Consider the following 25,881-nt stretch of genomic DNA (forward strand, 5'->3'; position numbering starts at 1 on the left):
TGGGTGTTCTGAAGAAGTGTGAATAATGTCACAGCACTTTCGTCTCATAAAAACCAGGCGGTGGAAGGCAAAAGGTCAAGACTTGTTGTTTTTTTTTGTGTGCACTAATTATTTATCGGTTTATGGGTTTAAAGATGTAGTGTATCATCTCTCTGCTGATATGTAGGACTCCGTGTCTTATCAATCTAGACACCCAAGGCTCCACAAGAGGTCTGGCTGGCGGGCACTGGAATCAGTTCCATTGACCTTTGTTCTGGCGGTGTGGGATCGACTCCCCAACAGGCAGTTGGTCCTGCACACCTCAGTCTGATTGTCAGGTGAGTCCCACGATGTGAGACTATTGAATTTATTACTTACTTATGTATTTTTTTTAAACTTTTCCCTTTTATCAGGTTTAACCATCAAAATGTGACATAAAAGGTTTGGCCTTGATTAAGTTTCAGAGTGAAAATTGGCTTTCTGGCTCAGAAACTATCAAATAGATCTATAGGTGTTTTGCAGAGTCCCACCATTACCTTCTGCAAATGCTTTTCTATTCATGTCTCTCATAATTGCATGTTAATTCCATCTTGTTAAACAGGTCTCTTTAATTAATTCTGTAAACATACATGCATGCACACATACTATCCACACTATACAGCTTAATTAGGAAAAGGCTCCATATTTTGTTTTATGAGTCAAATTAAAAACTAGAAGGGCCCACTTCTCAAAGCTGTCAGACTGTTTGATGTTGAGCTTGGCATGGCTACTGTGAGCTGTCTTGGGCACGGATGTGGTTCTCTTGGTCCTTCACCTCTAATTGTTCCCCTGTCGAGTTGCATGTCAGTAGTAAAACTTTCATGACTGGCCGTCCATATATTCTGAGATGTCAGTCCCCAAAGCTCCTTATATGCATGGGTTACATCATTTATGATCCCTCCCTACGTTGGTCTAGATATATTCTTCAGCTGTTGGACAGTTGTCACAGAGTACAATTTTATGACAAAGCCAAAATAAATCACAAGCATGATTGCAGACATAGTTTAACCGCCTCACCATTGATGTCTCCGTTTTCGTTCTCTTTTGGAGATGGCAGGCAGTCTTTTCCCTAATGTATCATGCTTATCCTTTATTTCACCTTCTAGAGCACCTATAGCTTTAACCACAGGCATTAGTCCATATTTGCTTTATGTATGCCATTAAAAAAAGAAAAATCTTTTAAAAACTATCATTTAAAAGTCAGGGGGAAAGGGTTTGGAAAGTGCAGCTGTGTGGTCTGGCTCCACCCATACATGTGTCCTCTCTTTGACAACCTGAACATAAACATTTCTCAACAGCTAACCACTGTAATTTACACAATGTATAGGTGAAAGGACCCTTCCTCGTTACAGTAAGGGAGGAGGGAAGGAGAGTAGAGCATTTAAAGTTCACTTTTAGGGGACTCTGACTCAGGATCCAGATGCTGAAATGAATGTACCTTTGTGTGTGAACAGGACATGCATGCAACTGTGTTTTCTCTGGACTCTGAGGTCAGCCAAATTAACAAGAACATGATGGATTTGAAGGTAAATGAAATGTTATCATCTGAAGAAAATGAAGAAGAATTATGAAAGATGCATGAGACCTAAACGTTCAACACCTATACATTTGAAAAAGCACATGGAGAAAACACCCTCTCTGCCAAAACCAAGGCAGTGTTTCACAATTTCTTAGAAAGTGATCTGCATCAGCGCCACAATTTCACTCTTGCGTCCTCAGAAGCCCATGTTCAACTTGTATCAGAACTGACAGTAATTGTGCTTATGGTGGATTCAACTTTACTTGCAACTGGAGAAGAAAACATAGTCAGGTGAGTTGAGGTACATATCAACATATCAATGAATGGCTATTTATTTCCCTCATATGCCGTTTCTTCTCAGTCATGATGGCCTTAGTATATTCCGTTGCTGTTTATAAATTAAGCCAGAGAAACAGTACCCACGCATCAATTTATTCGCAAACAGTTGTGTCGGAACTTGGTTAAAAACAGTCCCAGAAGTCTCGACTTTTGGATCTCCTCTTAAACGCAACAAGTAACACAACATTTTTCACTTTCTGATGATTTGGGATCTCATTGATGAACACAAGTCCCCATCTGCTAAACTATGAATGTCATATGCACCAAGTCTCCGCTGGAGGCCTGGACAGACGTCATGGCACTTTTACAAGGCTAAATGAAACCATCTGATACGCTGGGTGCTATGAGTCGTATGACTCTGGTATGACGGTTTAACTTTATATACATGGTGCTCTGAGGTCTGGAACACAGCAGGCGGACTCAAGCGCAGATGTCAGATTCAGGAAGTTTAATTACAGCTGTTGCTGGGTAACACTGCAGAAAAGCACAAAACAGAAAGCAGTAGATGGTGTAGGCTGCATACGATGACATGAACAATACTACACAATGAGGGAGGCACACACGTGAGACACATGAGGTTAATGAGGAGTTAATGAGGCACAGACCACGATGAATGACCGGGGAATCCTGGGAACTGTAGTCCAAGCCGGTGATCAGTATGGTGGGAAAGCTGACCCAGGTAGAGGAGGAGGAGGAGGAGGCATGTTACAACCAAAAACGTAATAATGGCCAATAACGTAATAACTGCCAATAATGTAATAATTTTGGCCATTTCAAATGTAATAAAGCCAATAGTGTAATAATGTGCCAATAATGTAATAAAACTTTTGAGTCAATAATGTAATAACTTTTTGCCGATAATGTAATAATTTTGTAATAATTTTTTAATACCAGGCCAATAACGTAATAACCAGCCAATAATGTAATGCCTTATTACATTATCGGCAAAAAGTTATTACGTTATTGGCTAAAAAGTTTTATTACATTATTGGCACATTATTACACTATTGGCCTTATTACATTTGAAATGGCCAAAATTATTACGTTATTGGCAGTTATTACGTTATTGGCCATTATTACGTTTTTGGTTGTAACAAGGCATAACAGGTGCAGTGATTTGTAAATCATATCAAATACTTTGTCTGATTTTTTTTTCCTTTTCCTTTTTTTTTGGTTCTGTAAAAGCTCATTTTTAAATTTTGTCTTGCATTTCATCTTTTTAGAAATGAGGTTGTACGCTGAACTAGACTGCATCAGGGATACAGCTTTAATTAAAATTCCATATTGTATATTACAGGAACAGTTCAATCATTGGGGTTAGACTTGTGGATGTGCTGTTTCGTTCTTAACTCCCAGCAGTTGACTCATGATTCCGTCACGAGCTTAAGCTTGCCATAATCAGCCGACAAAGGCGTCAAAGTATCTCCTGGTAGATGGGTGATCCATGCTGGGAACTAAAACAGCTACCAGGTGTTTACACTTGTCATGCAGGAAACTCATTTGACTTTCACCGTATAAGGTTTCTCTCAGGGGCAAACCCATAACAAATGAACAGACAGACATGCCTCCACAAGTTGCCACTTCAACGCATCGCTGCTGGTGTTTCCAGTTCACGTGGTATAGGCCACATCATGCAAGGCCTTTCTCTCCACATTTCCTCTAAGGCTTTAATTCAGTCTTGGTCGGGCACATGTGACTGACCACAAACACCTGTTGGCGGTGGATAGAGAGGAGGAGAAGTCTTCCAGATAAGTGACATGTAACAAGAATCTGATTTGTGGTTTCACAAAGTGAAGGCCCCTTCATCAGAAATGTGATTATTCTGGCCTCACGGAACAAGGTTTGCCCAGCTCAGCTCATTTCCCACTAACTGTTTTGGTTGACTAGATGAGAAGATATTTTCAATCTCCAGGCTGGCTCCACTACCTCAGAGAAGAAAAATGCTAACCCTGCTTCACTCCCCGCAGGAAAAATCAGCCAAGATAACTTGGTGAAGGAAAATATTGGGGTCTTTACATACAAGCATTCAAATAGGGGGGGGTGGAAATATGTCCACTTTCCTAACATAAAACGCAAATCATATCCAGACTCACACATGGTATCCTCAATAACAGTTTGGGCTTTATTCATTTTCTATCCTTGGACTGTTTTTCCAAGGGATGGGGGTGAGAAATGGAAAGAATAATTTGAATCATGTCGGATGCCAATGTAAACTGGGTAGTTTTTTTTGTTTCTTTTCCTGTTCGAGGGATTTCTGCATTAAAAAGACCTTCAGGCAGGCTTTTCAAATCTATTATATGCTGAATTGGGGGGGGGGGGGGGGGCATCAGGCTAGAGAAACCAATTTTCATGCAACCTTTCAAAACAATAGAATGGGACTTGTGCTTTTTCTTTCTAAATCAGGGAGTAGAGGGGCTGAGAAACCTCATGCTTGTGTGGTCCCAGCTTCACCCTCTCCTTTCCTGACTCTCCTGTGGCTCTTCCTCATTCAAACATTCTCTCTCCCCTCTTTTATGGCTCTAAGCCTATGAGCTGGCGTGAGCTCTTCCTTCTTACACACCCCAGTGGGGCTCTATAAAGGCAGGGCCGGAGGTCTCGACAACCACACACTCTCTGCCTTTTGGTCTGGTTGCTTCTCTGAAAGCTAGTTGTGTCATCCTTTAAAGCTTCCAGGTTGTGTGGATTAGAGATGCTGACAGCACACTTCTGGGCTTCCAATCTTCAGGTTATCCTTCTTGGCCCAATCCTGATGGCCATAGGCCTGGCCACTATGGAGAGCCCAGGTGAGATTTATTGTTTCTTGCCTGCGTTTGAGATATTAGTAATACTATGTGGACAAACAAATGGACCAGAGCAGGTCACCTCAACCTGGGAACTCAGCGAGAACAGACTTGAGAACCTTTAACTACATTTAGGAATGATCCAATCTAGGATCGTGGGTGTAATGGAGAGTCGGTGCAGATACATAAAACCTTGTGTCTATATGTCTTTGCCTGTTTCAACCTGGTTATGTAAACTGTGGGATGGACAGTTTGTCTTTCTGTTGTTCTGGTGTTTTATGGAGGAAAGTTCCTTTTTATAGTCTTTTTAAAGTCCTTAAACTGTATGAATAGACAGGATTAAATGTATCTTTCATTTTAATGCTATTATTTCTTGGCAAAACATATCTGAAAAAGGAGAAAACGATTAAAGTGTATTCATTATTTTCCTGAAAAATCTGAGATCCATGTTTTTTATGTGTTTTTTAAGAAGTGCTGCATGAACTTGAGAAGGAGCCAGCCTACTGGGATGCACAAGCAAGGGCAACACTGGATGCTGCACTGAGACTCCGTCCTCTAGAGCACCGGGCGAAGAACATCATCCTGTTTCTTGGTGATGGTAGGCACATGTCGTAATTTAAAAAAAACTAAAACTTTTTGATAAACCTTCACTACTGCAGTCCTTTCATTTTTACTTATTAAAATGGGTCAATGTGAAAAGTAAGTTCAGTTTTCTTTGGTTTATTTGGCATTCTTTGGTTTACAATTTAGACAATGGTGGGGAAAATGATAACTCCAGAAGTTGAGTGAATTGTAACTGAGCTAGAAAACCAGAGGAAGAGTGACGGTAATCTAAGAAGAATGGTGGACATGCATGATGTAATACTGGTGTCTCCCCCCAATCATTTATACTGTCTTGGATACTTTTTAGACCAAACAACTTTGAAAAACTTAAAATGTAATGACAGTAATTGTCGGTATTTTTTGTTATTAATTCACTTGTTCTTCTATCAAGCAATCAATCTCTGATACTTTCTCATTTGGGGGGATGACAGCACATAAAACGGCACATAAAACAGTTAAAACTTACAAAACTTGATCAAGTTATAGTTTTTACTGTTTACCTCATACCTCATACACCGTGTTGTGGTAGTTATTCCTACTGCAAGGAAGTTCCTGGTTCAAATCTCTGCTGTCTTTGTGTGATTTTCCATTTTTCTTTTGTTTTGAAGTGTGTTCGTCTGGAAAAACTATAAATTAACATTATGATTTTGAAAAGAGTAGCATTTTATGAGTGTTAAAACAAGAAAAAAATGTTTATGTGTATGTGCTATGTAGCAAGCTTACAAGTAATACATGTTTTGCAGAGTTTTATTGCTTCACTTAACTGCCAAATGATTGGAAACCTTAGGTATATAATAGCGCCTAAAATATGACCCGTAAAGTTAAAGGTCTGTGAAAATACTCACTATTGACACTGTCCAACAACTGTCTAACAATAGCATGACAGTAGTTTTGGCAAAAGGAGAAAGTAGATAGCATTCATCAACTTCACAGGGATCATTTTTGCTGCTGGTGTCACATTGATTATACACTTCTGAGTCCTGATGTTGAAATCTGTCCTCCAGTCATGTTGTCACGTGACACACGACAGGCAGAGCAAGATGGTTTTACATCTGGATGAGATAAAAATTCTGTTTGTGTGGCGTATTCACAGCTAGTGAAGTGCAAATTTAAGCTTTGTTAGAGAAGCTGTTTAAAAGAACAAAGATTAAAGAAGTTAGCTAACTACTGCAATATCTGTTTTATATCAGACAGATTTAGCCACATTTCTGGGTGGTCAGACTGAATTTTCTTTGTATCTCTCCTGTCTGTCCAGCCCAGAGCCTTGTCTCAGTTTAAGACTGATTTTCAAGTTTAATCCACCACAGCTGCTTACCACCAACTGTTTTTTAAATATTGGGGTAAAAAGTTCAGAATATGAATCACCCTTTATTGTTTAAAACAGATTTATCAGGCATGTATGTTTCAACATCCCTGTAACTAGATATACAAGTTAAAATTTCAGCTCCTTGTAACGTAATAGTGGCTTTGCAGAGTCACTGTTGGTCTCTATGATGATTTTGTTAAAAAATGCTTTGTTAAAAACCCTGGCCATTTGAGTGTTCAGATGATGAATATTGAATGCAATTCTTTTCCCCTCAAAATGGCCACATATGCATTTAAAGATTTAACATCTAAGGGACAAAGAATGTTTAGACTGTGCAAAGTGATATGAGTTTTTAAAGAGTTCATAATGGAGCCTTCCAAAAAATTTTGTAATAAAAATCTAAGTTATTATGGTGTTGCTGACACTACCAAGCACATCTTCCTTTGGATTTCATAAAGTTTTGATTGGATGGTTTGTGTAAGTGTTTATGTGAGTACAACAGCCCCCTGAAAACACGTATGTGTGAGACCATATGGAAACAGTACAGGAGGCATCTGAAAAGGCAGGATAAAAACATTTCAGCATGAAAGGGACTGCAGGTGAGAAGATGCAGGACTACTGTCACTGTTGTTGCTGACTGTTTTTTCTGCCGGGGAAATTTACTCTGACAGTTCCTGTAGATTGAGACAGCAATGCTTAAAAAATATTCAAAAATAAATGGGTAGATTGACCATGTCATTGAACTTCACTTGTCTGTCATTCTCTGGCAGGAATGGGTATTTCCACAGTGTCGGCAGCTCGAATCCTGAGAGGTCAGCTGGAGGGTGGATCTGGGGAAGAACATATGCTGGCCATGGACACCTTCCCATATGTTGCTCTGTCTAAGGTAAAAATAAACCTCTGACACACCGATTATCAGTGAATTTTTATAAATCTTACATTTTATATCAAATCCCTTACAACATACATTACAATGTGTGTCCTGTCCCTCACACAAACTCACATACACTGCAGGTGTATTTATTTATATATATATATATATATATATATATATATATATATATATATATATATATATATATATATATATATATATACATATATATATATGTATATATACATACACACACACACATATTGTGTGTATATGTATATGCACCCCTGCTCTAGGATGCAATCTAATTTGTACTTAACTACTTGACTTAACAGAATTGATTGGGTATACAGTATATCTGCATGTCATCTGCATAGCCATGGTAGTTTATTTCATTGTTCTTTATAAACTGTGCCAGTGGGAACGTGTAGATGTTAAACAGAAGAGGTCCCAGGATGGAACCTTGGGGAACTCCACATGTTATTCTTGTCTGCTCAGATGTAAAGTTACCTATTGACACACAGTACTTCTTCTAGTGTAAGTATGTTTTGAACCAGTTTAGTACAGATCCAGAAAGACCCCCCCAGTTCTCCCGTTGAGTAATATATTGTGGTCGACTGTATCAAATGCAGCACTGAGATCCAATAAAACTAAGACTGACATTTTTCCACCGTCTGTATTCAGACATGTCATTAAACACTTTGGTCAGAGCAGTCTCAGTGCTGTGATGCTGTCTAAAACCTGACTGGAAGGCATCATAGCAAATGTTTTTGGTTAAAAAGTATAATTAAGCTGTTGAGAAACTGCTTTCAGTGGTGTTTTGTTGTTGGACTTCTGTGCTAGTCAGTTTGTCCATAACGAACACCATGTTCGAACATAAGGGTGTCCATCAGTGCACGTGGCACCAGGACACCCTAGGCCGGAGGTCAATGATCGACTTTGTTGTCGTTTCGGCCGCATGTCTTGGACACTCAGGTGAAGAGAGGGGCTGAGCTGTCAACTGATCACCACCCGGTGGTGAGTTGGATGCGCTGGCGGAGGAGGAGGTTGGACAGACCAGGCAGACCCAAACGGATTGTGAGGGTCTGTTGGGAACGTCTGGCTGAGCCCTCTGTGTCAGGGACATCTTCAACTCCCACCTCCGAGAGAGCTTCTCTCGGATCCCGGGGGAGGCGGGGGACATTGAGTCCGAGTGGACCATGTTCTCTGCCTCCATTGTCAACGCGGCGGTTCGAAGTTGTGGACGCAAGGTCTCTGGTGCCTGTCTTGGCGGCAATCCTAGAACCCGGTGGTGGACACCGGAAGTACAGGATGCCGTCAGACTGAAGAATGAGTCCTACCGGGCTATGTTAGTCTGTGGGACTCCTGACGCAGTAGGTGGGTACCGGCAGACCAAGCGAGCCGTGGCTTGGGCAGTCCTGGAGGCAAAAACTCGGGTCTGGGAGGAGTTCGGTGAGGCCATGGAGGAAGACTTTCGATCGGCCTCGAGGAAATTCTGGAGGACCGTTCGGCGTCCCAGAATGGGGAAGCAGTACTCTGCCAGCACCGTTTACGGTGTGGGTGGGGAGCTGTTGACCTCGACTGGGGACATTGTCGGACGGTGGAAGGAATACTTTGAGGATCTCCTCAAACCGACTGACATGCCTTCCACTGAGGAAGCAGAGAATGGGGACTCTGGGGCGTGCTCATCCATCACCCAAGCCGAGGTCACTGAGGTGGTTCATAAGCTCCTCAGTGGCAGAGCACTGGGGGTGGATGAGATTCGCCCTGAGTACCTCAAGTCTCTGGATGTCATAGGGCTGTCTTGGTTGACACGCCTCTGCGACATCGCATGGAGGAAGGGGACAGTACCGCTGGGGTGGCAAACCGGGGTGGTGGTCCCTCTTTTTAAAAAGGGGGACCGGAGAGTGTGCTCAAACTATAGGGGGATCACACTTCTCAGCCTCCCCGGGAAAGTCTACGCCAGGGTACTGGAGAGGAGAATACTGCCGATAGTTGAACCTCGGATTCAGGAGGAACAATGCGGTTTTCGTCCCGGTCGTGGAACACTGGACCAGCTCTTTACCCTCCGCAGGGTGCTCGAGGGTTCATGGGAATTTGCCCAACCAGTCTACATGTGTTTTGTGGATCTGGAGAAGGCATTTGACCGTGTCCCTCGTGCCATTCTGTGGGGGGTGCTCGGTGAGTATGGAGTCCGGGGCCCTCTATTAAGGGCTGTCTAGTCTCTATATGATCGGAGCAGGAGTTTGGTTTGCATTGCCGGCAGTAGATCAGACTTGTTCCCGGTGCCTGTTGGACTCCGGCAGGGCTGCCCTTTGTCACCAGTCCTGTTCATAATTTTTATGGACAGGATTTCTAGGCGTAGCCAGGGGCCGGAGGGGATCCGGTTTGGGAACCACAGGATTTCATCTCTGCTTTTTGTAGATGATGTTGTCCTGTTGGCTTCATCGGACCGGGACCTTCAGCATGTGCTGGGGCTGTTTGAGGCCGAGTGCGACGCGGCAGGGATGAGAATCAGCACCTCCAAAACCGAGGCCATGGTTCTCTATCGGGAAAGGGTGGCATGCCTTCTCCGGGTGGGTGGAGAAGTCCTGCCTCAGGTGGAGGAGTTCAAGTATCGTGGGATCTTGTTCACGAGTGAGGGAACGATGGAGCGTGAGATTGACAGACGGATCGGTGCAGCGTCCGCAGTTATGGGGTCGAAGTACCGGACCGTCCTGGTGAAGAGGGAGCTGAGTCGAAAGGCGAAGCTCTCCATATACCGGTCAATCTACGCACCTACCCTCACCTATGGTCATTAACTTTGGGTAGTGACCAAAAAGACAAGATCGCGGATACAAGCGGCCGAGATGAGTTTCCTCCACAGGGTGGCTGGACGCTCCCTTAGAGATAGGCTGAGGAGTTCGGTCACCCGGGAGGAGCTCGGAGTCGAGCCGCTGCTCCTTCACTTTGAGAGGAGTCAGCTGAGGTGGCTTGGGCATCTGTACCGGATCCTCCTGGACGCCTCCCTAGGGAGGTGTTCCAGGCATGTCCCTCCGGGAGGAGACCCCGGGGAAGACCCAGGACACGCTGGAGAGACTATTTCTCTCGGCTGGCCTGGGAACGCCTCGGACTCCCCCCGGAAGAGCTGGAGGAAGTGTCTGGGGTGAGGGAAGTCTGGGCATCCCTGCTGAGGCTGCTGCCCCCGTGACCCGGGAATGGATAAGCGGAAGAAGATGATGATGATGAACAGAAACTGCTTTTTCAATGATCTTACTTAAAAATTGAAGATTTGAGATGGGGCTGTAGTTATTCATTTGTGTCCTGTCGAAATAGTCAATTTTCAGCAGAGGTTTAATTACAGCTGTTTTTACTGCCTCTGGAACCACGCCTGACATTAAGGACAAATTCACGATCAGTAACAGGTCTGACTCCAAAATCTTTGAGACCTTTTTCAAAAAACCTGTTTGCTGGATGTCTAAACAGCTAGTGGCCAAACACGCGCTCCGGGTGGCCACGGCCCACAAATTCGCCACTGCTCGTAAGGGTCCTGGAAGGAGCACAGGAGTTTGCCAAACCAATCTCTGTGTGCTGTGTGAACATGGAGGGGTGTTCGACTGTCCCTCTTGGTATTCTGTGTCAGGTTCTATGGGCTACTGGGTCACTCAGTCACTCTGGTAAGTCATATTTGTTTTAGGTGGCAGTTTGACTCTGTCATCGATTTCATTCATAACGTTTTATGAACATAAGAGGCAGTGGGGGTGTTGTTTGGTGGTCTCAGTATTTCAACACATTTACAGCCCGGTCCAAAAAAACATTTTGGTCTCAATCGTTTGATTTCACATCCATGACAAATGTGAGGGGGGTGATTTTTTTGTACCAACCAACTGTAAACATTAAATGTATTTTTACTATGATTGACTGACAGTTGGCTCAGCCAATGGCTAGCTGCCGATATCACTTCCTCATCCATAATTGTCATGCTACCGCCAGCCCCCGGGTCTCGCACTCAGAAGGCGCGCCGATTTTTTCCAGTGGCCAGTCGCGGTACTGCAGCAAAAAATCCCATGGGGCCCAGAAAGCTTTTTTCCCATAGACCGCAATAGTAAAAGAGAAGCTTCTAAAACTGTTCACAGGACACCTCCAGCTGTAATCACCGGCAATTACTAATCTTTGTATTCTATATTTTTAAGTCATGGACTTTATATCCGTCAAAAATGTTTTATAACGGCCAGAAAAGTCAAAGAAAAGTCTCTTTCTGGGCGTGACGTCACGGCTGACGTCACAGCCGTGTCCGTGCATTCCATGGATGTATTATATTAATATATATTATGTAATTATATTATATTAATACATTAATAATATATGTAATACTATACATGAAATAATATACATTAATTCATATATTATATTAATACATATTATATTAATATTCGCGTCATTGCCCCGGGGCATGATGGGAGGCCCCAGAGCATCATGGGAGGTGACTCAACTGCGCATGCTCTATGGGCCCGTGTATGCGGAAGTAAACCCGGAAGTCAGAGATTTTTTCGACGTATGCGCTGGCTGAGCAGAATGCATTGAAATGAATGGGCGGTTATCCAGTTAATATTATAGATCGATGGCTACCGCACTAAGCAAAGCAACCACCAGCATTGGTTGAACATTTCTTTTCACCGGAGAGTCGACATGTTAAACGGTATATCCTGCTGTAAATGTCTGCAGGCAGCTTTACAGATATTTTGGCATGGTTCACCAAGGAGCTGGGAGCAAAGCTAACTTTGATTGACATACAGTGGGCATGTTTATTTCAGTTTCTGGAGCAATATGGCTGTGTCCTGCACGCAGAAAAACAGGCTTCAAAACCAGTGTCACGTGACTAAATGCTTTGTCCATTGCTTTATACAGTCTATGGACGGTCCCTTAAGGACAGGTTGTGAAGTTTTGTCATCCAGAGGAGACTTGGAGTAGAGTCACTACTTCTCTACATTGATGGGAGCCAGTTGGGGTGGTTCAGGAATCTGGTTAGGATGCCTCCTGGTTACCTTCTTTAAGAGGTATTTCAGGTATGTCCAGCCAGGAGGCCAAAGGGAGTTCCCTGATCTAAGACCTAATATTACCCTATATCGACCTTACGAGGTGAATGGGGAGAGAGAGGTCTGGGCCTCTCTGGTCTAACTGCTGCTCCCATAACATAGTAGATAATCATAGTTAATGTATTGATTAATGTATAAATTAAACGTTGTTGGTTCTTTAATCTCAGACAAAGACTTTTAGGTTATTTACCTGACATTTGAGTTTCACAAGAGAACCAACAAAGTTTAATTGTAAGCCAAAGACAGAATGGACTAAATTGAGTTATAATGTATGTATTGATCTCCAGTCATGTTGTAAATCAAAGAGTAGTTTAAATGCATCTCCGTCAATTCCTTATGTTTAAAAAAAAACAAGCTCTAACATGCTGTTTTCCACTACTTCAAAAATGGTTTCAGAGTAACTGTTGGGAATAAAATGATAAATAGAACTTTAAAAAAATGCAAATAAGTTTTTTTTTTTTTTTTTTTTTTTAAATGGCATTACTTGCTTGAAGCAACACGTAAAATAATTGTCTACTTTAACTGCTTGTTTAACTTGTATTACCTCCTCTGATAGTAGGATAGTGATTAAAAATTGTAGGGGAAAAAACACAACAGAAGAAATAGCTCTCTGTCTTAACTGTCTTCTTCTGTTAGTCATTTTTAGTGTCTCCTCGATTTGATGCCTGTGAAGTTACGTGAAAGGTTGAGTTGTTACTCCTTATGATGGCGTCCCCATGACTCATTAACCCACCCACATTTACCCACCCCTCGAGTCGCCTGTAGGAAAGCATGACACTGCAAGGCGAGAATGGGCTCTGCTCTTTCTGAAGGATTTTCTCCGTTTTTTTTTTGGAAATCTTACAACAAAATGTAAAAGAGGGGTTTGTGAAAGAATATTGGTCCAAAGTACTCTAACGTACACTGCAAATGTTTCAATTTATCAATTCTAATTGACGAGTGGCTGGGGCTGCCATATGACTTGTTTGTGGAAATATCAAACCCACCTATCTAAATGTAAGTACAATGTTTACAAGCAAATGGAAAGCAAGACACAGTTCACAAAAAAGAATATGAAACAGCAACTGTTTCAGCACGTCATCTCAAGTCACTGGCTATAATTATTCAGAACATGAGATGCACATTGCCCCACAGGCATTTACCACCTTTCGGGAACATATCTAGAACATTTCAGGACTGTTTCACATGTGTGAAAATGGCTGAAAAGGAGAAGAATTGTTTTTGTAATGGGGAGTGCAGAAAAGATGGTGTGCTGAAGGATTTTCCAACAGAAAGGAGGGTTGTTCAGGGGTTTGTGTAAGTTCTTATTTTCCTTGTACAGCCCCTCAACATGCCACATCTTGTCTTGTAATACCACCCTGCAGCCCTGAACCATTATGTGAAAAAACATCTGAAGTCTCACGCAGCTTTATGAGCAATCATAATCCCTAAATTATTGTCTTTTTAGTGTGATTCAGATGTTGAGTACATACTTGGTGTTTGCGTCTCCTTCTCAACCTACAATCAAGGCAAAGTTTACAGTTTAAGAGCAACATGCAAAACATTTTCTTGTTGACGGGACTTTGTAGATCCTACTTGAGAGGAAAGATCAGAAAGACCTGCTGTCTGAGTGAAAAATGATGTTGTTCATAAGACAACCGTTTTTTGATTTTCTTTTAGGGCAAGGAGGAGAATACTGGTTTAAGAAGGAATTTTATTAAGAATTAATCAAGAATTCTTCATTTTTTGCACAGTTATTGTGCACTACAATGGGTTTTATAAAAGAATAATTTTTAATAATTTGCTGCACATCTACATGATTTTGCATTTTCATTATGGATGACTGAGAGTGAAATTAGAAAATCAATTTTAAAAAGGAAAAAGTGAAGGGATCTGATACTGAATCCATCATATTTGTGTTTTATGTTTAATTATATGTGCTTTCTCTTCACAGACCTACAGCGTGGATAAGCAGGTAGCAGACAGCGCTAGCACGGCAACAGCCTACCACTGCGGAGTGAAGGCCAATGCCAAGACAGTAGGACTTAGTGCTAAAGCAGTAGCCTACGAATGTAATACCACCTTTGGCAATGAGGTGTTCTCAGTGCTGCGGCGTGCTAAAACACAAGGTAAACACAATGGATGACTGACATTAAAGGCTGTGATGTGTTATGGAAAGGTCAACCAGTTGAGAATACATTCTTGTCCCAAAAAAACATATATCTACGTTCCAATTATAATGCATGGAGAAAAATAATTATCTGCTAAGCATGCTACTAGAATGTGACTAGGTGCAATGTAATGATCATTTCATGTTAAATGAGAAAACGCTTTTACAAAAACCTGCATTAATAGTCTGTAATTTAAAAACAAAATGATGATGAACCGTGAGCGGTTGTTGCTCTGATCACAGTGTGTCTTTTTGCCGTGCAGGGAAATCCGTTGGTATAGTGACCACCACCCGTGTCCAGCACGCCTCCCCAGCTGCTGCTTATGCCCACTCTGTCAGTCGGAGCTGGTACAGTGATGCATCTCTTCCTTCCAGCGCCCGCCATCAGGGTTGTGTCGATATTGCCACCCAACTGGTTACCAATTTTGACATTGACGTAAGGCAGAATCATTCTGTTTGGCTCTTTATTTCTTAGCAACAAACGGTGATGAATTACCATCATTTGTACATGAAATTTATGTCTGATTGGATTTGGAAAAAAGGCCCATATACAGTAGTGTCTTGTTCTCTTATGTTTGGTTTTCATACTGATATGTTGCAATTTAACCTTACAGTAAGTTTCTCATTGTACATTTTTAATGGAGTATGACACATTTCATTTCTGAAGTCAAAGGAATGTTAAAGGACATTGATATCAGACAGATACAGAAAACAAGAATGAATCCTCTGCATCTTTAAATTTCACATTGCTTGAAAGTGGTATCCTAGTATTTCAAGATCAGTGAAGTATTACTCCCAATTCTATCAGTCCACATTTAGACTTGTCTTTCTGTCTAAGCACACTGCATTAAAAAAATCTATTGCACAGATTCATTTCTATAGAAAGAAAGCAGTGCTCTTCTATGTAATGTCCCTTCTGTTTTCCTTCTTAGGTGATCCTGGGAGGAGGCAGGATGTACATGACACCAAAAGGCACTCCAGATCCTGAGTATCCTACCTCCAACTCCCGCAAGGGAGACCGCAAAGACAAGAAAAACCTCATTGATGTGTGGCTGAAAGCAAAACCAGTAGGCTTGTCAAACTTAGTTTTTTTGGTGTTTTTTTTTCTCTCAATTTTAATTGCTACTGCAGAGTCATGTGATCTGTGATTTGTGTTTCAGAAAAAGAAATCGCACTATGTTTGGAACAGGACGCAGTTTGATGAAATTAATGTGAAAACTACTGACCGTCTTATGGGTGAGTGGATTCTAGGTGCCTTTCTATTAGCGGGGGTTGTGGGTAAAGCAGTCACACAGGAACCTCTAATAGGGCCGACCCCCCTCACCCCCTTCAGCCGGCGTGTCTCCGTTACACTGTAGCACAACACAAGAATCATTGACTGAACACATAACACTTCTGACCACGTGATTCACACTTTTTTCCTGTTCACAAGCAGCCAAAAGCATAAAAGAAGAACAGAATACGAGAAGAAAAAACAAGTAAACAGGGATGCTGCTTGGTTTTTTGCATTTTTAACATACAGCGCAGTGGTAGCGATTGAGATTAAAAGACATTGTTATAATACGCCAACAAGGTCTGAACCAACTCTTGCTCCATCTATCGTTTCTTTTTTGTGATCACCATCTTCCTCAAGTTTGCAGTAAAATGTTTCCAGCCAATGTGGCCTGTAGTGGAATGTAGTTTAAAAATCCTGATTAGCATTACCCTAACTATCATTCTGGCCTGTGTTACTCACTGTGAGAAAGTAAATTGCTACTTATGAGAAATCTTTCTTCATGTATTTCTCAAAAGAAATGTCTGCTCTGTTGTGTCCCTCTGCTGATTACTTGCTCCCTTATAAAAACAACTGTTATAGCCACATTACCCACAATGCTGCTTTCTTCAAGAGGTAATTCTGAGCCTGTCATACTGTTCATATCGAGCTTGCATTTAAGCATATTTAATGTGAATTTTACCAAATTAAATAAATGTAGCCGTTAGTGATTTCATCTGAATTAACTAGTTATTTGATCTTTTGCAATAAAAAATAATGTCTTCAAAGCCCTAATATTATTTCTTATTTCTCTCTCTCTCTCTCTCGCTCACTCCCTCACTTTTACACAGAGCTATAATCAAGTGGATTTAATAAGCAGCAACTGACTGCTGCTTAACCTCCTAAGTTGTATGGAGCAGTAAGGTGGTGGTTAGTCTTTCATACACCCCTTTATTTTGGCTTACTTTATTTTATTGTTGTTAAATATACAGCATGTCCAACCTGTCTAGTAGGGTTGCGAATTTCCCTGCTGTGGGACTAATAAAGGAATATCTTATCTTGTCTTATCTTAATTTTATTAACTGATTAGAACCATGTAGTTTTTATTTTCATATTATATGGAACATGTAACTTCAAAGTGTGCCTTTATTTTCTCCGCTCTCCTCCATGCGTCTCAGCAACTGTAGATTAGATATACAGTAGGTGCGTCATAAAACCGTTCAAGGGCTTCTAAAGAGAAGTCCAGTAAGATTATCTTTATGTACACGTTTAATGCTCCTTCTGGTGCTCTGTAATTTCACTGCTCATTGGTGTTGTCAAACGGAACGTTAAAGGGAAATTCCCAGGTTTGCCTCTTAAAGAGTCAAGGAAACTGGATTTTCTCTTTTTGGTTCTTGAAGACATTTTAAGGTTTTCAAGAACGAAGAAAAGGAAGTCCAGTCGATGTATATGACTCAGGGTCTTACTGGTAATACAAGTGGTGTAAAAACAGCTGTTAACAGTACAAAGTCTATGTCCTAGTGTTGTAAACTGATGGATATAATTATTCACTGGGCTTCTGTTCGTCTTCATTTTCCTCCTCTGACTTCTTCAGTATCCAATCTTTTTAATGATTACTTTTATCTGCAATTCCAGGTCTTTTTGAGCCCAAGGACATGAGATTTGAGGTTTTCAGGAATGAGACCCGTGACCCATCCATCGTGGAGATGACAGAAAAGGCCATTCAAATCCTCAGAAAGAATCCAAAAGGATTTTTCCTGTTTGTAGAAGATAAGTACCATATAAGAACAATTTAATGTGTAATTGCAGACGGGACTGTAGAAATCCAGGGTTTTGATGCACAACATTGAGTCACAAAGTGATACTTTGAGTCTCATCTAAATGTCTTTTCTGTCATGCTGCGCTACGAGGGAGAATTGATCACGGCCACCATGATGGCATTGCCAGACTGGCCTTGACAGAAACCATGATGTTTGACAGGGCCATTCAGCGAGCTACACGACTCACCAGAGAATATGACACACTGACGGTGGTAACTGCCGACCACTCTCACGTTTTCACCTTCGGTGGTAACACGCCTCGAGGAAATCCCATCTTTGGTATGTCTTAAGGCATGAACAATGACAAATGAAACTGACTGTTGGCTACTATTATTCTTTTATATTCTTGCATTACAAAGTGAATTTGGAAACAGCTCACACCATTTTTAGATGGTCATATATGACTACATCTTTAAAGGAATATTTCAGTTAAAGCAACCCAAGGCCTTTTATAAGATAGAAAAGAATATAAATGTTTAACAATTTACAGTTTGTAAACAATTTTGAGGGAGAATGGAATATCTATTTGAAGCAAAGTGGCAATTAAAGTTAACACAAGGAACATTTGATGATAGGATAGGACCCTACAGAGGAACCAAAGTATTTTTAACTTTCTATGTGCACAAAACCTTTATAAAAAGAACAGTTTGAAGAGGCATCTCCTACTTGTTGTGGCCACCTTGTTATAAGTTGATGGCTGCTTTTCATACTGTCAATAGTTCCAGAAAAAAGAGTTTATGGTCTCTGATTTTAAAAAAAAGAAGAAAAGTAGTCAAGTAGAAGCAGAGACCACAAACTCCTTTTTTCATGTCTATTAACCGTAGTTTGGGTGACATTTGTTAGTTGACTTGTGATGACTCAATCTGGCCATGACCTTACAAATGCTTACAAATCCTGCTCTTTATACACTTTTTGTACACTTATGAAGTTAAAATTACTTCAGTTTGTCTCTATCCGCACTAACTCTTAATTGGAATGGCATTTTTGAGTCTCATCGGACGCTTAAAAAAAACGATTCATTTTGATTTTCGGTCAGTTGCTTATATTAATTACCTGTTTGTGGTAAACTCATTTTGCTTTAACACAAAGCTGCTCTAGTTCTTTTTTCAGTTCCTAATGCAAGTTTACACGCCTTGCCATCTAATAATAGGCTGAGGGTTGTTTAATGCTGGAATGTTCCTTTTTAGACTATTAAACTTAAAGTCCAACACTTGTGTAAGAGCTTGCTTATTTTGCTCTATGTTAGGATCTGCACGTAACCAGTATTACTCACATTTCCCCACCATCATTCAGGTCTGGCTCCAAAGAAAGCCGATGACAAAATGCCTTTTACCAGTATCCTTTACGCCAACGGCCCTGGTTATGTACATGTAAATGGAACCAGAGCAAACATCACCACGATAGATTACTGTGAGTACAAACTAATGTCTTTCATATGCAAACATTTCTCTGTGCTGATGTTAAGACGGGCTGTTCTGATTCCATAAACCCCACTTCACACTGTTGCAAAGCAAAAATGAAACATGGACTCTGGAACAAGCCCCTGTGCAACACACTTTTTCATTTTTGTTTTTGTGTGGAATCTTGGAATTGTAGTGATCCAGTTCCCCCCTTCTCTTGTACTTTTCATGTTAACTGTTGCATAACCATTTTACATACAGTATCTACCCCTGAATTATCTAAATTGCTTCCTTTAAAACTGCATGTATGGCTTTTAATGTGTGTGTTTTTTTTTCAACAATTAGTTACATTTGATAAGTGCACACTCAGCCTCTCTGGCACCTTGAGGAAATTGTTTTTCTAAATGCATCCATCTGGAGCGTTATGGAGCCCTGCAGAAGTTGGCATCTGTACTTTGAGGAAATATATGAAATCCAAATACAGCTGCACCTTTAGAAAAATAAAGCCGAAAGAGAGTAAAGATTTCCAACATTTACATTTATTTATTTATTTATTTTTTATCATAATTTTGAAATACAAAGTACGAGTTCCTGTAATATTCATCACAAAGAATGAATTGCTTTCTGGGTTTTTGAAAAGACTGTCATTAAGTTGCATTAGGTAAATTACAGAAGACGTGCACTAACTAATGGGCCAAACAGTCGCATAAACCTCCGAGGTGAATGTTATCAAGTTATTAGTGGAAACCTTCAAAATAGCAACATTAAAGAGCACTGAAAGTGCTCTTTAGGGTGGCAAAATCAGAATAGACCATCTTTTTTTAGTAACATCATTTTGCACTTTTCCTTTTCTTCTCAGCTGTTTCATATTATTGTTGAGGGGGTTGCAGGTGACGGAGGAAAAGTAAAGGGTAAAGAGTGATTTTGTGCACATGGTGACCCAACACTCTGCTGGTCTTTCTGTAGATGACGAGGAGTACATGCAGCAAGCTGCTGTCCCCTTGGATGCTGAGACGCATGGAGGAGAGGATGTGGCCATCTATGCCAAAGGCCCGATGGCTCATCTGTTTCATGGGGTTAAAGAGCAAAACTACGTGGCACACGTCATGGCCTTTGCAGCCTGTTTGGAGCCGTACACGAACTGCCCCCCTCACCCTCACAGCCATTCATCAACCGCGTGTCTAACCAGACATCTGGGCCTCCTTTTTGGCATGCTTGTCCTCCTGTGGTTGCTCAGATGACAGATGACTCACATTTAAACAATCGCTTTGTATGCATGATCTACCCAGACTGTGCACTAAATACATGAGCACTCAGGACTGACTGCACAAGATGGCAGATCGGAGTGCAGGGATAAACAGTACTGTATTTTTAAACAAAAAATTACAACCTGATGTCACCTGATATTTAACCACACTCACTGGTATCCTACTATTTGCCTAAAATGCAAACTTAAGCAAGTATGTGTTAACTCCTCTCAGGTGCATTGTCTGAAAAAGACAAGGAATGATAGCTAGTACTGTATAAAGTACTATGTACTGTATAAAGATTAACAGCTGTTTTTGTGCAAGCAGTCCTGAGACACCTTGATTTTGTTTCCATTGCAGAGTGAACAACACTTCCAGTATTTTAATCAAAAAGTGTATAATGTCAACAATCAGTTTGGTTACATGCACGTCTAAATTGAGCTATTGGCAATAATTGAGCTAAGGATTTAACCAGAGAAATCAGAGTATACATACGTGGGAAGAGAATCAGGTTCTTAAGTGAGGTGCTTAAGTGGCGCTATACAGCCTTTCACATTCCTCTGGCATTCTTCCGGTTAGTTAGCGCGGCAAATTTGAAGCAGATGTAGAACGAGGACAACAACACAAGAAGATATGGACGGCAACAATCCATCATCTCTATACATTTCGTACATACTAAGCCTGATTGTGTTGCCCGTAAGATGCACGCAAAGTCTTCCTCTTCTTCTTCTGCTACTGTGTTGTTGTCATGCCATGACTGTTGTTATTCCCGCTTCCGCGCTCTCTGCACTTCTGGAAGGGGGAGTCCCAGGCCAGTCAATAGCTGGGCTAACCGTGGTTTGCATATACATGCCGGAATAGCTCAATTTAGAACCGTATTATTTGGCATTAAAAGCTCAATTTCAACAACTCCAGTTCAGTTCGACTAAAGTCCGATTAAGGTGTATACATGGCTTTTAAAACTTCGATATCAGTCGGACTAAGACAATAATTCGACTTTCTCTTAGTCCATGTAAATGTACTGAATGTTACCAACTTGTATTAACATAGCATTTCCTGATTTAGCAAAGATCCCAACCTCCCAATTTTTCTCCTTTTTTCACAGTTCGCCCCTTTGCTAGATGTCAAACATTTACATTTTCCTGGTTTTTGTTATGTACATATTAGTTGTGTATGTTACCTAGAATAACTTGAAGTTAACAAGCAGCTTGAGGGCTCACTGGCAAGACACACAGGTGTACGTGATGCCACTCAGCAACATTCAAAGATCCTTTCATAAGCTCATGAAGAGCTTGTCAGGCTTTCAGGAGTTGAAAACAAGTGTAAATGTACTTGTGCATCATTGGTACCTAATCATACATGTTTTCTATGTAAATGTTACACAATATTTGTAATTGGTTTTGAAGGTAGATGAATGTATTTTGCAAGTAAAATGTAGATGTATTTTTTATACAGATTTTTCTGCGAATGTATGAGCATTAAAAGAAAAAAAATGCTTTCCTTTGCGGCTATTGTCCATGTCATTTGATGGAAATTTTCATGAAGAGTATCTCATTCCATGAAGATGAAATGCTCTCATATACAGTACGCACACAGATATAGTCTGCAGTGCAAGTAAGTGATCGATCCAAGCAGATTTCCACTTGGATGGATCCTGAAATGATCCCATGCCAGGATCTGCCAATTCAAATGTTGCTCTGGTGGCAAAAATCAGAAATGACCACTGCATTCAACAAAAGGCCCATTTATGCTCCCTTACGTAAATAGGCACGTCCTTTTCAAGTGTTGTCATAAGTCGCCACCCTCATACTTCCATGCATTTTTTAGGTTGCCTTGGTTGTTAAGGTGGTCGTCTGTCCACGAGATGTGGACGGCAAATTCTTCTTCTTTGGTTTGTTCCTTGTTCCTGGCCATGTGAGCTGTACTGTTCAAGGTTGATCTGCAAGGGCCCTGAAAACGGACCAAATTACACCTGTTAACGGACAGGATAGACGAAAGGGTCCATGGTATGTGTATCTATCTTATGTGTTGAGCATAAATGGGCCTTGACGCTGCAAGCCTTACCACAATTAGCTTGTGCTAACCCTTATGTCTTAAATCTTTGTATCTTATTTTCTTAAGCTTCCGGGCCACAGCCAGTCACAGCTGTCAGTTAATGAAAATAAATGGCACAATAAAATGTATTCTCTTCAAAACATGAATGATAATGCTCTGGTAGGGCTGGTCGCGGTAACAGAATCCCGCCACACCGCGGTTACGTTACGTTACTGGCATTAAAAATGCAGAGGTGGGAAATAAGCCACATCTCGGCGGGAAGCTTATTCCAGAGCATACCTGTCAAGTCTCCCGTTTTGGCCGGGAAACTACCGTATTTTACCCTCTTTCCCGCCATCCTCCCGTATTAGTATATTCCCATAAATGTCCCGTTTTATAATATAATCATTTTTAAACTGCAAACTGAATTGTCACTAGCCTCGCGAGAAGTGCCACCTGCTGTACCCTGGGTGGCAGCTCTCACGAGGTTAGTGGCAACAACGGGAACAAACTTGGAACAACAAATCTGAGAGATGGATGGATGTAACCAGAGAGAAGGCATTTCTTCCCAAAAACTGAAGACTTCGTGTAAATATCTCTAAAAATGGGAAAACGAATTTACTTTCCTAAAGAGGAGCAGGATGGGGCTCAGATACCCATTCTGAAAGATGTGTTTTAGTGTCTCTCATGGGGGATGGACCAATGTCCGTCAGCAGCACCAGCGCTGTATAATCAGTCAGTGAATACCAGAGAGCCACGTGACTGAAAATGACAAATTAAAAGAAAATGTAAATGTTTCACTTGAAGACAATCAATGTGTATATAAACTGAAAATATTTAAGATAAATAAATGTGCTTTAATTCCCCTTTATGTTTTCATTGAGGCTCTATTATAGGAATTACATACATAGGAATGTCCACAGCATTTCAGTGTCAACAAAGGTCGTCCTATCAGGCTATGAGCACATAATTGCAGTTTGTAAGTGGTTGACAGGTAGTTATTTTGGATTTCTTGTAAATCTGTCTTAAAATGTAATAATGGAACTCGGTTGGGCTGGTGGGACAGCGGCGGAAAATCTCCCGTATTTTTAAATCCAAAACTTGACAGGTTTGTTCCAGAGCCGTGGGGCGGCAACGGAAAAGGCTCGGTCACGCCAGTGTTTATATTTTGACCTCGGGACTACCAGCAAAAGTTGATTAGTTGATTAGTCTACTAGGATTACGGACAGTTAAAAGCTAAATACAAGGGAGCGAGGCCATTAAGAGCTTTAAAAACGTATATCAAAAGTTTAAAATCAATTCTATAAAGGACAGGAAGCCAATGAAGTGAGTAAAGGACAGGAGTGATATGCACACGTCTGTTAGTGTTGGTTAAAAGATGGGCAGCAGTTTGCACATGTTGAAGGTGATTGAGAGACGACTGGGAGACTAAAGTGTGTTGCAATAGTCTAACCATGAGCTTATTAGAGCATGGGACGGCCTTCTCCATGTCAAGTTGAATTAGAAACATTTTAACTTTGGCCAGGAGACGATACTGGAAAAAACTAGTCCTCACAACTTTGTTGATTTGTTTGTCAAACTTCAGATGACTGTCAAAGGTCACTTCCAGTTTTCTGACGGTTGAACTGATCTTTGAAGTCGAGGCCAGCCGTCACAGTATCCCCAAAAACAATACATTCAGTTTTGTTTTCATTTAAATGAAGACAATTCTGAGCCAACCACTGCTGAACTTCAGCCATACATCCGGACAAGCGCTCCTCTTGTCGCGTACCGCTTGAACTGTGTAGTCACATGGCTTAAAAGTTTATCAATAACCAACGTAGTCTCTCGATCGGCTGATCCCTGGTAAAGCTATGCTCAGAAGACAATTAAGTGCAAAGTAGGAAGTGATGAGAGCTAGCCATTGGCTAAATCAGCTGCCAATCAAAAGTCTGCATCCCTGTGGTTATTCATACAATTGCGGCTTTATATGTTTTTACCTCATGGAGTACACAACAACGTCACCCCACCCCCCCAGTTGTCACGGATGTGCAATCAAAAACTATTTTATGAATCTTTATGTTTACACAATCACACATTTTAACGTGGAAGTTGATGGAAATTGGGTGGCTTTTGAAGCCAGCCCCTAGTGGTCATACGACAAACTGCAATTTCTGTTACGTCTGGGCTGGCCTCAAACCAGAAGTTAAAATGTAAGAATGTTGGTGTTTGATTCACACATAGACTCACATTTCATTTTGTCAATACTGTATTTAGTACTTTTTTGTTTGGAGAATAGCTTTAATGAAATACAAGTCGGGAGGTACATTCTAACTTGCCATGTGATGGAGAGGTTAATGATACTGCAAAACAGTCCAAGGTAACATGCTGTAATCATGATATAACATGCTGTTAAGATATCTGGGGGCTGTGTAAGAAAAGTAATATTGCTCAACATTAACCAGTGTACTATATCACACTATACTGTATGCAGCCCACTTAAACTGATCAGGAACTAATACACACAAAGAGTTTTTAAACAGTAGATGATGGATTTAAGACTAGTAAATACATTACTAAATTATTGTGGTTATTATGTAGATGGCATGGTACAAAGTATGGATCAGTGGAGTTTAAAGGTATTGTGACATAATTTTTAACATGCTTTTAACACTATTAAAAGTCTTGGCCAATATCCCTCAAATGTGTCTAAAAGGGTGTAACAAGAAAAACTTCACTCCAGTACTCCATGCCTGGCTTTTTTTATGACGGTGGTTTTTGCCTGTGAAAAACGCATCCTTTTCCCCCTTTCCTGTCAATCATTGCCCCGCTCCTCCCCCCCCCCCCCTCCTCCTCTCCCCCAAACTCCCCGCACACAGCAGACAGTGGATCAATGGTATGTGATTTTGTCTTGCACACCGTCCACGGGCTGAGCCTCGATCAGAAAGACTCAGGCCCCCGACCGACACCGGGCAAGCGGTCTTCCGTACGTCACATTTGCCACGCCCGCCGCTCGGACGGGGATTCGGCGCTGAGCTCTTCCCTCTTCGCTCGCCGCTACTGAGGGAATCCTTGTTAGTTTCTTTTCCTCCGCTTAGTAATATGCAGCGAGTTGTCTCGTCTGATCTGAGGTCGTAGGCGAAAAAAAAAGGAGAGCGCGGGTGGAGAGGAGAGAGGCGGTGGCCGTCTCTCTCCCTCCAGCCCGCGGCTCAGTGCTGATGGGCAGGGAGCTGGGTGGAGGGGGCGGTGATTTAGCGGGTCTATACGTATAGGTCCGCCACCCAACCAGACGCGCCGTTTTTGCATAATTATGCGGAAATTCCCAGAAAGCACACAATACAATGAATGTTAAAAGTTTGTTTTTTTTTGGGTGTAATTGATGTCAAGACACCCAACTAAACACAAAAAATCAAGAAAAATGTGTTTTTCATGTCACAATCCCTTTAAAACATTACTGGAAGGGTAAGGAGATGCATCAGGGCAAGT

At 41.3% G+C, this 25,881-nt stretch overlaps 1 protein-coding gene across 3 annotated transcripts; it reads left to right on the forward strand.

The window, feature by feature from the left end:
* Nucleotides 1–1,472: 1,472 nt before the first annotated feature.
* On the forward strand, nt 1,473–21,854 carry alpi.1 (alkaline phosphatase, intestinal, tandem duplicate 1). Of its 3 annotated transcripts, none has more exons than XM_061737187.1 (11): nt 1,473–1,544; nt 5,126–5,254; nt 7,336–7,451; nt 14,448–14,622; nt 14,927–15,099; nt 15,596–15,730; nt 15,824–15,899; nt 17,551–17,685; nt 17,823–18,014; nt 19,029–19,145; nt 20,102–21,854. In XM_061737187.1, exons 3-11 carry the CDS (start codon nt 7,338–7,340, stop codon nt 20,374–20,376), a joined length of 1,392 nt encoding a protein of 463 aa, XP_061593171.1. In that variant the 5' UTR covers nt 1,473–1,544; nt 5,126–5,254; nt 7,336–7,337; the 3' UTR covers nt 20,377–21,854. The 3 variants fall into 3 exon arrangements, with proteins under 3 accessions (XP_061593171.1, XP_061593169.1, XP_061593170.1); XM_061737185.1 differs by lacking the exon at nt 1,473–1,544 and adding an exon at nt 4,509–4,659; XM_061737186.1 differs by lacking the exon at nt 1,473–1,544 and adding an exon at nt 4,509–4,659 and having other exon boundaries at nt 5,129–5,254.
* The last annotated feature ends 4,027 nt before the right edge of the window (nt 21,855–25,881 follow it).

This window comes from Cololabis saira, chromosome 13, assembly GCF_033807715.1.
Source record: "Cololabis saira isolate AMF1-May2022 chromosome 13, fColSai1.1, whole genome shotgun sequence".
NCBI lineage: Eukaryota > Metazoa > Chordata > Actinopteri > Beloniformes > Belonidae > Cololabis > Cololabis saira.

What these genes read in the sequence shown, in the direction of transcription:
- alpi.1 (XM_061737185.1), top strand. Translation starts at nt 4,566, where the DNA reads ATGCTGACAGCACACTTCTGGGCTTCCAATCTTCAGGTTATCCTTCTT. An exon ending in CATCCTGTTTCTTGGTGATG is followed by an intron (nt 5,255 to 7,335) that starts GTAGGCACATGT and finishes ATTCTCTGGCAG; the next exon opens with GAATGGGTATTTCCACAGTG. An exon ending in CATATGTTGCTCTGTCTAAG is followed by an intron (nt 7,452 to 14,447) that starts GTAAAAATAAAC and finishes TTCTCTTCACAG; the next exon opens with ACCTACAGCGTGGATAAGCA.